The sequence below is a fragment of the Rutidosis leptorrhynchoides genome, chromosome 5 (genome assembly GCF_046630445.1).
Source record: "Rutidosis leptorrhynchoides isolate AG116_Rl617_1_P2 chromosome 5, CSIRO_AGI_Rlap_v1, whole genome shotgun sequence".
Taxonomy (NCBI): domain Eukaryota; kingdom Viridiplantae; phylum Streptophyta; class Magnoliopsida; order Asterales; family Asteraceae; genus Rutidosis; species Rutidosis leptorrhynchoides.
In genome coordinates this window covers 412,788,220-412,802,252 of record NC_092337.1, presented here as the reverse complement: position 1 = coordinate 412,802,252, position 14,033 = coordinate 412,788,220, and the positions used below count along the sequence as shown (strand labels likewise).

Genomic DNA, 14,033 nt, shown 5'->3' with positions numbered 1-14,033 from the left:
CATCCTAAGTTTCTATCGTAGCCTCGGCCAATGAATCCAACCAACTTCGTGCTTCCCTGTGGAGTGTCCATGGGAAAAGTCTTAAAAATATGGCCTGGTCAGTTTCTGGTTTAAGTTTGAAAAGAAGACATATCTCTTGAAAAAGACGAATATGTTCGTTTGCATCTTCATTCGGACCACCACCAAATTGACACATGTTATTAATCATTTAGAGAATAGGTCCTTTTATTTCAAAATTTACCTCACTAGTGGGCGGAGTAATGGCACTACCTTGCCCGGTTCGGGTTGTCTTCATCTTGGCCGCCATTGATTGTCTTGGTACCACCGGTCTTGCTTCTCCTTCCATTTCAAATTTTGGAGGAGGAACGGGCTCACCAAATTCAGAATATCTCGGCTTGGTTGTACTTGATTCTGTATCAAAAGTTTCCTGTTTTGATGAAGATTCAAAAAGTTCAAGTACATCTTTCGGGATCCTACCAAGCTTTCTATAAGGTTCTGTAAGCGGTGTAAGTAATGGAGAATCTGAACTTCGGGTATGTGGCATATGCAACCTAAAATCTGTCAATCACACAACTAACAAAACTATTAATTGCACCGATTCTATAAGTCTAAAATTCTAATAACTATTAATAATTTAAAATAATTAAGAAACTACTTAATCACAAATTAGTCAATAATTCTATTTTGACACAAAACTGTCCCCGGCAGCGGCGCCAAAAACTTGATGTGCAAAATCAGGTATATAAATTATTGTATGGAAAAATACCGGTTAAAAAGACTGTTACACACTAACGGGCAGTGTACCCGATCGTGTAGTAGTATAAATAATGGTTTAGTTCCGTGTATCGTTCCAAGGACAGTTGTATTAGTCAAACTAGAATTAGAAACTATATTCTGATTAACTAAGTAAATGAAACTTAAAAGTATAAGATATTATGTTTTTGTGGCTATTTAACGATTTAGCCAAATCAGAGAAGGTTAAAAGTAAAAACAATATTTTTGGTCTTTTAAGTTTATAATGAAAACAGATGCAAAGAAAACAATTAAGATAGTTTGATTTAGATCAAAGAGATGAAATGTTCATCTAGATATTTTACCCTCGGTATTGGATGTAAGTTTTGCTATTAAGGCCTGATTGAATGATTATGTGTGTAAGTTATCTAATAGGTTCACTAAGAGTTCTCTTAAATAAACACGCAAACACAATTACAAGATCAAGGGTTCCCTTTTCTCTATAGTTCTTGTGTTTGTAATCAAATAACTATGAAATATGCTAATCACCTAAATCGACCCGCCAAGAGTTCTCTTTAGCGAGTACTCAAACTAGAATTATTAAGTGAGGGTTCCCTATTACCTAGACCTTTTCGTTTGTGACTAGTTGATTACCAAGATCAAAGACTTAAATAACAATTGTCTTTGCGTTCGCTCTACACAATTCATTCCTATATCGTTTAATCGTATTGATCTAATTTACCCCCTTGGTCCGGTTTAGTAAACAATCAATCTAAGACAAGTTGATTGTAAATCAATATGATACATCAATAAGAGTTCTCTTTATCAACAACATATCAATTAACTAGATACAAATGATTAAACATCAATAAGCATGGTTCTTTAATTCAAGCTTCAATCTTTCACACATAGTACATACAATCAATAGAATTACATCCAATACCTCGGTTATTAATCTAGACAAACATTATAGAAACTAGCCAACAATCATGGTAACAGACAACATAACAATCGGATTATCAATGAAAATCATTGCTTTAGAACAAGGAATAACCTACAAGAACAATGAGTTCTTGGATGAAGAAGGTTTTGATCTTTGATGCCTTGATGTTGAGCCTCTTCCAAGAGCTTGGAGTTCTCCAATATTGCTCCCAAAATTCGTCTCTGTACTCTCTGGTTCGTCTATTGTCAACTGGTCTTCAATCAATGAGGTTATAAAGTGGAGAAAGTAGGTCAGAAAGTCAAAAGTAGGCTGAAACCTACTTCTGGACGGCGTCCTGGATTTTGGACGGCGTCCCATTGTTAAGGCTTGGACGGCGTCCCAAATGTTTGGACGGCGTCCAAGTATGAAAATCTGGACGGCGTCCCACAATCTTGGACGGCGTCCAGATGTACTGGATTTTACTGTCTCGTTTTCTTTTCAATCTTCTTTTATTTAGCCGAACTCCCAATCATTTGAAGCCTTGTTTTACCATTTTATAGCACTAATTAGACCTTAACTTGTATCGGGATCAACCACGGTCATAAATCATCAAAACTCTTTACAAATCACTCTCCGATACAAATTTGCATATCTTGGCCTATCACTTGTAGAAACGCTTTCAGTACCCTTGATTCTAGAGCATTTTACACGATATTGCGATAGATATATATAATGTTATTGAGCAATATCACTCAACGAATAGGTTTTCTTCATCTCATCATTTCTAGGGGTTTTCATGTTCTTTAATGATTAGTCACTGTATTGTTGTAGGAACAACAACCTAGATAACTCGGGAGCAACATGATATGGAAGTACTTTATCCAAGTCAACAAAAAACTAACAACCATGTGTGATTTTCTTACTGATCGTTCTGATTTCTTTGAAGTTTGGTAAAGTTTTTAGTTAACGGTTTGATTAGTTATCTTACATATTTTTAATTCAATGAAAATTATTTTGATTTTGTTGATTCTGTAGGATTAACTTAGTTTTGGCATCTAAGTTTGATTTATTGGTCTATGTTGTTGGTGAAAGCTGTAAGATAAAGAAAGATTCTATGTTCCTCATATGTATTCTTAGAATCTTGAAACTTTGTTGAATGAACACAATGTGTTCGATGAAATGTCAAACAAGAATTTGGTGTTTGGAGTTTGTATTTGCATTTCTTCATGAACTAAGTCATATGCAGAGTAGTTTTTGTTGTTGGTGTTTTGCTCCTGATGCATATCCGTATGATCCAGGCGGGTTGAACATGTTGAAGACAATCTGGAACGTGGCAGTAAGCACCAAGCAAAATAATAGACTTCCAAATTAAATATGAGTCTAAGTTAAAATAATAAAGATAATAACTAATAGATAAATAAGTAGATAACTACTAGATTTTTAGTTAGATGTTTACTCCGTACTATTGTCACGTGAAAGATAGCATATTTATTTACGGAGTATTAGTTAGGATTATTATTTATCTAGCTATATATATAGGAACGTAAGTTTTAGTTTTGATTCAGTTTATTGATATTTTGTTTTATTGAAATAATATTAGGTGAAGTAATATAAAAGCCGTGAAGGTTTTTGGTTATCTGAACCGAGAAGGTTCTCCACCATTGATCCGAGAAGGATTAACTACTATCCATTCTTTATTTAGCCATCGATCCTTAAACTACGTTAAGTTCCTTAGTTAAACCCGTAAATTCACGGGTCAATAAACTAGTATTAAATTTAGATTACAAATTAAACAACACTTATCCATTCGACCATTCCAAAGTTTCATATGGTATCTCAATCTCAATGCTGAATTGCTGATTCACCTAAGAATGTGGGATCCACAATATTTTACTGTCTATGCAATGATTATTTTATTTTTGTAATTATTTGATCAACGTTTACTTCTATGCCACGTGGCACCAATCCACACCAACCTCGTTGGCCCTTTTCGAGTACAAATTTGTGCAAAAATGAATGAGTGAACAGAAACCTGCCTTCTGTAATTCGTTGTGACTTCCGAATTTTTGAGATGACATAATTTGAAAATAATGAGAAATTTGTGGAAAAAAACTTTTTCATCCTCCAACAAACCAACCAAACTCTAATCAATTTCTATAAAGAAAATATTTTTTTTATTTGGGTATACAAAATCTTGAAATAAATTGAAACCCCATAAAAGTTTCTTGAAGAAATTAGGGCCTTCTTCTTGTTCTTGATTTAAACAAAGAAGAAGGCTCTGTTTCTGGAAGAAATATGTTTAGGTTTTCTGTAGCAGCTCTTCAATTAATTGAGGTTTTTGTGAGTTCTGTTGTTCATTTATTATATGGGTTTTACATATTTAGCTCTGCTGTTGCTGGTGATCTTTCATTAGCTCTAAATGATTTGTTTTTTAAGTCAAATATTGAAGCATCAATTAGAGATGAACAGTTGATTGGGTCTGATAATGATCTTCCTCCCATTGTTCTGGTTCATGGTATTTTTGGATTTGGAAAAGGGGTAATGTTTTTCATCATAAAGTTTATGCCTTTTTGGTTTAATTTGACCCAACACAACACAATATAATATAATATAATCTAATCTAATTTTATTATTTGTATGATACAGAGATTAGGTGGGTTATCATATTTTGCTGGGGCAGAGAAGAAAGATGAGAAGGTTTTGGTGCCTGATTTGGGTTCATTAACAAGTATTTATGACAGGTTTGCATCTTCTTCTGTTAAATTGTACCAAGTTTGTTGCTTTCTTGATGTTTCTTATGTTATGTTGATCAAGATTTTTTGGGTTTTGATTAAAGATTATTGGGTTTATTGTATTAGGGCTAGGGAATTATTTTATTACTTAAAAGGTGGGCAAGTTGATTATGGTGAAGAACATAGCAAGGCTTGTGGGCATTCTCAACTTGGAAGGATGTATGAACAAGGTTAGCTATAAATGTATCATCTTTTTTATATTTTATTGAATGAATATATGTAATAATAGAAATTGAAATTGTTATTGGTAATCTTACATTGAAAATAAAGATGAAACCAGTGAAGACTTGAATACATATGTAATTGTAGGCTCTAAAATTTGTTGTAGATTTAAGGTTTGGGTTATGATTTGTAGAGATTTTTGCTAAATTCCGTTAATTGGTTTTATGGTGTTTTAGGACATTATCCTCAATGGGATGAAGATCATCCGATTCATTTTGTTGGGCATTCGGCTGGAGCGCAGGTGATACGGGTTTTGCAGCAAATGTTGGCCGATAAGGTTAGTTTTTGTTACGTGTTGAATTCAACATCTTCATTTTATAGATCTTTTACTTTTCATGAAAACACACATGGTATTATGGTCACAACTCACTAGGGTCACGTGATTATGGTCTTAAACGCATATTAAAAATGTGAGTGTTTGTAAAATATCCAGGCATTCAAGGGATATGAAAACACATCCGAAAACTGGGTACTAAGTGTAACATCGTTATCTGGTGCGATCAATGGGACTACTCGAGCTTACTTAGATGGATTACAGTAAGTTTAATTTCTTAAATTTCTAATCAAAATTTGTTGCTTTATTGAAAATAATATCAAAATTTGTTTTCTTTTTAGGCCAGAAGATGGGAAATCAATGAAATCTATATGCCTTCTTCAATTACTACGAATCGGAGTTATTGTTTACGATTGGATCGATATTCCATTCTTGAAATATTATTACAATTTCGGGTTTGATCATTACAACATGTCATGGAAGAAATCGGGTGTTTGGGGACTTGTTGATAATCTTGTTGGAAATTCAGGCCCGTTTGCAGCCGGTGATTGGATTCTTCCTGATCTAACGATCCAAGGGTCGTTACGTCTCAATAGCCATCTAAATACATTTCCTAGTACATACTACTTTAGTTATGCAACTAAACGTACCAAAAAGTTCATGGGTCATATTGTCCCTTCGAACATATTCGGAATCCACCCGTTGCTTTTCGTTAGAGTCTTGCAAATGTGTCAATGGAGGCACCCGCCCGATGTCCCGCCACCTTTTAAAGGCTACAGGTTGATCTACATTTGACAAAATCTGTAATATTTGACAATTTTGTGCTTTTTTTAAACTGTTTAGGATTTTTCTAACGACAGCCCTTAGGTTTGTCGTTAAGTTGCATAAAAAGCTTGTCAAATTTAATAACCGCCACTTTAAAGTTAAAGATAACTGCTATGTACAAGTCTTTTTATGTACCTTAATGACAGCCACAAGGGCTGTTGTTAGAAAAGTCCTTTTTTTAATAAGACAATATTGGACATTTTTAGGTAACTTTTGACCCGTCTTACTCTAAGCCTATCTATTATAACCCATTTGACTTGTTTCCAATAAAATACAACATGAATGAACCGATTTCTAACATAGTATGTTCGTATTATAAATTTGATTTTTAGGGACGAAGAATGGTGGGATAACGATGGTGCGTTAAATACCATATCGATGACGCATCCTCGACTACCAACCGAACACCCTAGTCGATTTGTGGTTCAAGATTCTGAATGCCAACCATTGCAACCAGGCATATGGTACACCCATTCAAAACCCATACGAAATAGTTACTATTTATTTTATTATTATTATTATTTTTTTTTTTTATCTTGCCAACGACAACCTTTAAGGCTGTAGTTAACGCCCATAAATTCATTGTACATTTTCATAACCACCATCAAGTTAATCTCAACCACTATGTACAATACAATTATGCACGTTAACGACAACCCAAAGATCCGTCGTTAACAAAATCCTCGTTTTTTATGTATAATAATTATAAGTTATATTAGGTAAAAAATATATCCCATATTAATATATGTTTTCACTCGTGTAGGTATTACAAGATAGTGGAGGGGGATCACATTCTTTTTATAGTGAATAGAGAAAGGGCAGGGGTACAGTTTGATCTGATATATGACAGTATTTTTGAGCGTTGTAGGAAACACGCGTTTAGAAAAATTCCAACAATGCCTGACCATGTTCAATCAGGAGATTAATCTTCTAGCTACTATTATACGCATTTGACATTTAGAAGTAACGAGCGTGTCTTTTTCATCACGTGTGTGTCGATGTTGTGCTGATTGAATGATGCATGCAGATACACATTGCTGTTGTATAGCTCTTAAACTGTCAAGATTTGTATGCAAATTCAATGTATTCGCCCTCTTCTGTTATAATATTACAACCCATATATTCTTTCGCATTCTTTTGTCTGTTTTGTCAAGGTTGTGAAAGTATAGTTTTTGTGATCTGTTTATTGTCTTTAAACATTGACTTTGGTAGTCTTTTGGTGATCAGGATTAATTAATTTGTCGATAGATTCTATATTAGTGCCTAAACAGAAAGAAACGGAAGTTAATAGTTGGAAGCTTGTAAAAACAGTTTAGATGTGCTTTCCGGTCTGTTTTTCTTTACCATGTTTCTATAATTGAGCAAATGTACTTGTAGACCTGCTCTCTGATTCGTTTTAGAATGCAAAGTTAACCAATTCTTATAATCTGAAACGAAAAAAGCAGTGATGTATGAATCGTCTCGCTTGTTTAAAACATTCGCTTGACCGTGTTAACGCTAGTTATACTATATCTCGAGTGAAATTGCGAGAACATGTTTTAGCTCAAAGGTACTATTCGATACATTACTATAAATCTGTCAGCATGTAGCACGGTTGATTAGAGTTGAATGGGACGGTTTAGCATTGAATGTTGTTTAGCATTCAGCTCGTCTGTTTGTTCTGATTGACAAATGATGTCGCCCGACAAAAAATTGTGTTAAAACTATCAGAGTTGAAATAGTTCTTAATCATTCAGCATATACATTTACCTTTAAACTTTTTTATTGAGTATATTTAGAATATTTATCAACAACTTTATACTTTTTATTATTCATGTAATAGTTAATACGGAAATTTTACGTTATTCAGGGTGTACATTCAGAATGATTATCAAACGGTATTTTCAATTAGAATAAATTCATTCACAATATGGATAGCAATTACAATCAGTAGGACACTTGAACTTATTACGTGGAGAACATTTCCATTTGAATGGAAAACCCACATGGACACTAGTCTCTCCAACCAAAATGTCCACTAATATAAATAGTTTGCAACATGAGATTATTTAAGTACTATGTGTTATAATTCAGTAGGCTTATAACTACCTTTAGTGATTTGATTCTTGATGTTATAATTCAGTAGGCTTATAACTACCTTTAGTGATTTGATTCTTGATTAAGAATACTAATAATGAAGTGTAAAAACAAAGATGATAATGGAGAGAAAGAAAGAAACACTTTGTAAGTGTGAGAAATGGTGCAAGTTTAATGCTTGCATTCATGGCTATTTATAGCAAAAATATCACAAGTTTAGGTAATACAATAATATTACTTTTGTGTATCAATAATTGACTATCCATTTATATATATATATTTATATATTATAACACTCCCCCTTGGATAGCAATTTTGTTTGTTGAAGATCAACTGTAAGTTACTGCCTCGTTAAAAACCTTGCTAAAGAAAACCCAGTGGGAAAAACTTTAGCTAAGGGAAAAAGAGTGCAGCATGGAGTTGAATCCCCCTCAAGTAGACATCGCTTCGGTTGTTACATCTTTTGAACATGTCTCATGCCAATGTTATGAACGTGTGTTCTGAAAATAGCAGTTGGAAGTGCTTTCGTGAAAAGATCAGCAGAGTTTTTGCTGGATTGAACATATCTCATTTCAATCTCGTTGTCCTTAATGAGATTTTGAGTGTATGAGAAGAATCTAGGAGGTATGTGTTTGGTTCGGTCACTTTTGATATACCCTTCTTTCATCTGTGCTATGCAAGCTGCATTATCTTCATAGATAATTGTTGGACTTTTATCGCGTTCTAGTCCACAAGAATCAGTAATGATTTGTGTCATTGATCTCAACCAAAAACATTCCCGAGTAGCTTCATGTAATGCAATCACTTCGGCATGATTTGATGATGTAGCAACAAGTGTTTGTTTTTGAGAACGCCATGATATTGCAGTACCTCCATTTAGGAATACATATCCAGTTTGAGATTTAGCTTTATGTGGATCAGATAAATAACCTGCATCAGCATAACCAACCAAATCTTGTTTTGATTCGTTAGAATAAAATAATCCTAAATCAGTAGTTCCTCGAAGGTATCGAAATATGTGTTTGATCCCATTCCAGTGTCTTTTGGTAGGAGCAGAGCTGAATCTTGCCAACAAATTAACTGCAAAAGAAATGTCAGGTCTTGTACAATTTGTAAGATACATAAGAGCTCCAATTGCACTAAGATATGGTACTTCTGGTCCAAGAATATCTTCATGATCTTCACATGGACGAAATGGATCAGTTTCAACATTGAGTGATCTAACAACCATAGGAGTACTTAATGGTTTTGCCTTGTCCATATTGAAACGTTTCAAAATCTTTTCAGTATATGTTGTTTGATGTACAAGTAAACCATTAGGCATATGCTCAATTTGTAAACCAAGGCAATACTTGGTTTTTCCGAGATCTTTCATTTCAAATTCTTTCTTTAGAAGTTGAATGGCTTCATAGATCTCTTTATTTGTACCTATGATGTTAAGATCATCAACATAAACAGCTATGATCACATATCCGGATGTTGTTTTCTTAATGAAAACACAAGGGCAAGTAAGGTTATTTGTATACCCTTTGCTTATCAAGTAATCACTTAATCGGTTATACCACATACGTCCAGATTGTTTTAACCCATATAAAGATCTTTGTAATTTAATCGAATACATTTCTTTGGGTTTTGCATTTGATGCTTCTGGTACCTTAAATCCTTCAGGTATCTTCATATATATATCACTATCAAGTGATCCATATAGGTAAGCAGTCACAACATCCATGAGATGCATTTCTAAATTTTTAGAAACTGCCAGGCTGATTAAGTACCTAAAAGTAATTGCATCCATAACAGGGGAATAAGTTTCTTCATAATCAATTCCCGGTCTTTGAGAAAAACCTTGAGCTACAAGTCTAGCTTTATACCTTGTAACTTCATTTTTCTCATTTCTTTTTCGGACAAAAATCCATCTGTATCCTACAGGTTTCACATCTTTAGGAGTGAGAATGATGGATCCGAAAACTTTTCTTTTATTGAGTGATTCTAATTCAGCTCGTATTGCTTCTTTCCATTGAGCCCAATCATGTCTATTTTGACATTCAACCATAGATGTTGGTTCTGGATCATCATCATTATTCATGATGTCATATGCAACATTAAATGAAAATTTCTCATCAAGATTTTTCATTTCATTTCGGTTCCATAATATTTTTGAATATGCATAATTGATTGCAATTTCTGTATTGACATCATCAATCTCCTCTGCAGTAGGAGTACTGATTTGTGGTTCTTCTTGAACACTTTCTTTTACTTCATTATCAGCTGATTTTCTTTTTCGAGGATTTTTATCCTTTGAACCAATTGGTCTTCCACGTTTCTGACGTGGCAAAGATTCATGAGTGACGTTATTGCCAGCTTTTGGAATTTCAATTCGAGCTGGAGTATTTACTGCTGGTATATATGATTTTATCACCGTTTTTGTATCTGTAAATGCATCAGGCAATTGATTTGCAAGTTCTTGTATATGCATTATCTTTTGAACTTCTGTCTCGCATTCTTTTGTGCGAGGATCAAGATACTTTAATTGAGGTTCACACCATGAAACATCATTTTCTTTATTTTTCATTTCTCCCCCTAATCTAGGGAACAATGTTTCATTAAAATGACAATCAACAAAACGTGCTGTAAAAACGTCACCTGTCATAGGTTCAATATACCTTAATATTGAAGATGTTTCATATCCAACATATATTCCCAACCTCCTTTGAGGACCCATTTTTGTACGTTGTGGTGTCGCAATTGGAACATACACTGCACAATCAAATGTTCTAAGATGGGAAATATTTGGCTCTTGACCAAAAGCAAGTTGTAGGGGGGAATATTTATGACTTGCACTTGGTCTGATGCGAATCAATGCAGCAGCATGTAAAATTGCATGACCCCATATAGATACAGGGAGTTTTGTTCTCATTATCAATGGTCTAGCGATTAACTGTAAACGTTTAATCAATGACTCGGCTAAACCATTTTGTGTATGCACATGAGAAACAGAATGTTCAACAACAATTCCTATAGACATGCAATAGTCATTAAATGCTTGAGATGTAAATTCACCAGCATTATCAAGTCTCACCCTTTTAATGGTGTAATCAGGAAAATGAGCTCTCAATTTAATAATTTGGGCAAGAAATTTTGCAAATGCCACATTACGGCTTGATAACAGACAAACATGAGACCATCTGCTAGATGCGTCTATTAGAACCATGAAATATCTAAATGGTCCACATGGTGGATGAATTGGTCCACATATATCACCTTGAATTCTTTCAAGAAACATTGGTGATTCTTTCTCAACCTTAAGTGGTGAGGGTCTAGTTATCAATTTTCCAAGAGAGCAAGATGTACATGGAACCATTGTATCATGATGGATTTTTCTATCCTTTAGTGGATGTCCATGAGTACATTCAATAATCCTTTTCATCATTGTTGATCCTGGATGGCCTAATCTGTTATGCCATAAACTGAATACACCAGGATCAATATATTTTTCGTTAACTACCATATGTATTTCTGGTACATTTATATGTGTATAATGTAATCCAGAACTAAGTCTTGGCAGTTTTTCAACCACATGACTCTTGTTAGTGATACTTAAATATTTCTCATTTTCTGTTGTCACTGACTGATAATCATACCCGTTAAGGTATATGTCGGAGAAACTCAATAAATTTCTGCTTGACTTGGGAGAAAATAAGGCATCATTTATTAAAAATTTTGTACCATTTGGTAGTATGAAATTTGCCTTTCCTATCCCTTTTATCAAGTTAGCAGGTCCTGATATTGTATGTATAGTTCCTTCCGTTGGTTTTAGATCAATAAAATATTTCTCGGATTTAAGTATAGTGTGTGTAGTTCCACTATCTGCTATACAGAGATCTCCACCACTTGATTGATGTTGTATTCCAGCAAAATTCATATTGAACTTCATATATAAGAAATAAATAGTGAGTACATTAATATTACACAATATTTTAAACGCAAATAGATAGTACTGAAACATTTAGCAAACATAATGACAAAGACAGACGATATTAAATCGTTTATTTTTCGAAAGACACAACTTAAACATTCAAGAAATCTTCATATAAATCAGATGGTTTCTCAGTGACTGTTGGATCGACGTTATCCACAAAGTTTACTTCCTTTTCTTTATCTTTCAGCGAATCCTGATACATCTTAACAAGATGTTTAGATGTTCGGCAAGTATTAGCCCAGTGGCCCATTCTACCACATCTGTAGCAAGATTCTTCAGAATTTTTAGAAGAATTTTCTTCAACATCTTGTTTAGTGGGCTTGTTTTGTGGTTGATATTTATATTTTCGTGGATTATTGTTTCTTTGACCACCACGGCCACGACCACGTCCTCGCCCATTACCATTACCATAAGGATGGTTTCTACCATAGTTATGGCTTTTGGCATGATGATGGTGATGGTTATTATAACCACGACCTTGCCCGCGTCCTTGTCCCTGTTTATAATTATTTGCAGTATTTGCTTCAGGGATTGCAAGTGTACCAGTAGGACGGGATTGCTGATTTTTCATTAATAGCTCATCATTTTGCTCTGCAACTAAGAGATATGAATTAAGTTCAGGATATGTTTTGAACTTTAGCATTCTCAAATTTCTTTGCACTGTGATGTTTGCAGCATTCATTGTGGAGAAAGTTTTCTCCATCATGTCTGCATCACTTATTTCATGTCCACAGAATTTAAGTTGTGAACATGTATTATACAGAGCTGAGCTATATTCATTTACTTTCTTAAAGTCTTGGAACCTTAATGTTCTCCATTGTTCCATAGCAGCTGGAAGTAAAATTTCTCTTTGATTATTGAATCTGCTTTTGAGACCTTCCCATAAAACATGGGGATCTTCTACAGTCACATAATTATTTTGTAAGCATTCATCAATATGTTGATGAATAAAGCAACATGCCGTTGCTTGTTCTTTTTCAGAACAAGTGTTGTTTTCATTTATGGCTTCAACAATGCCCATTGATTTAAGATGCATTTTTACTTTTATAACCCATGGCATGTAGTTGTTTCCAGTTGATTCTAAAGGAGTAAATTTAAGCTTTTCCAGATTCGACATTTTCTATTAAAACAAACAACATGATAAATTATAGTCACTTTATATTCATAAGTATATAAACATTAAACATAAATTTAATATAACATAAATGATAAGTAGGTGACAGTGTCGACCATATGTAAGCAATCATTAATAAATGTTATATAACATAAATATAAATATTAGTAAACATAAATGATAATTAGGCGACAGTGTCGGCCATATAAATGTTAGATAATAGAAATATAAATGTTAGTAACATAAATGATAATTAGGCGACAGTGTCGGCCATATAAATGTTAGATAATTGAAATATAAATGTTAGTAACATAAATGATAATTAGACGACAGTGTCGACCATATATTATTCAGGTGGTATAACCGACCATATATCATTTAGGTGGCAGAGCCAACCATAATTAGTATTAAGATTATCGTGCTGATAACGTGTTATAATTCAGTAGGCTTATAACTACCTTTAGTGGTTTGATTCTTGATGTTATAATTCAGTAGGCTTATAACTACCTTTAGTGATTTGATTCTTGATTAAGAATACTAATAATGAAGTGTAAGAACAAAGATGATAATGGAGAGAAAGAAAGAAACACTTTGTAAGTGTGAGAAATGGTGCAAGTTTAATGCTTGCATTCATGGCTATTTATAGCAAAAATATCACAAGTTTAGGTAATACAATAATATTACTTTTGTGTATCAATAATTGACTATCCATTTATATATATATATTTATATATTATAACACTATGCTAATAATCAGATGCCAAAAAAGTTGTATTTTTGGAACGAAAGTATATAGTACAATATAGGAATTGATATTTATAATGTGAATATCTACAATGATTATACTTGAATTTAACAAGAAAAGGTACTCAATTAATATACTAAACTTGATGAATATTACAAGAAATTAACTAATTGCAAGTGAAAACTGTGTTGTTGAAAAAAGTAACAGTATAATAAGCACAAGATACACCAAAATGAGAATTGTTCCAATTTCCATTGCACCATATGAGCTAAAAAATGGCTTACACATCATGCACATGAAAGAAAAATCATTGACAATAATATCAGTTTTTATAACAACAATCAACTGGTAT

At 33.4% G+C, this 14,033-nt stretch overlaps 1 protein-coding gene across 1 annotated transcript; it reads left to right on the top strand.

Moving 5' to 3' along the window:
• Positions 1–3,768: 3,768 nt before the first annotated feature.
• Positions 3,769–7,026, top strand: LOC139847492 (uncharacterized). The gene is made up of 8 exons (XM_071837164.1): positions 3,769–4,192; positions 4,301–4,395; positions 4,513–4,616; positions 4,845–4,945; positions 5,102–5,205; positions 5,284–5,721; positions 6,100–6,231; positions 6,531–7,026. The coding sequence occupies exons 1-8, from the start codon at positions 3,950–3,952 to the stop codon at positions 6,691–6,693; spliced, it is 1,380 nt and encodes a 459-aa protein (XP_071693265.1). The 5' UTR covers positions 3,769–3,949; the 3' UTR covers positions 6,694–7,026.
• Positions 7,027–14,033: the final 7,007 nt, after the last annotated feature.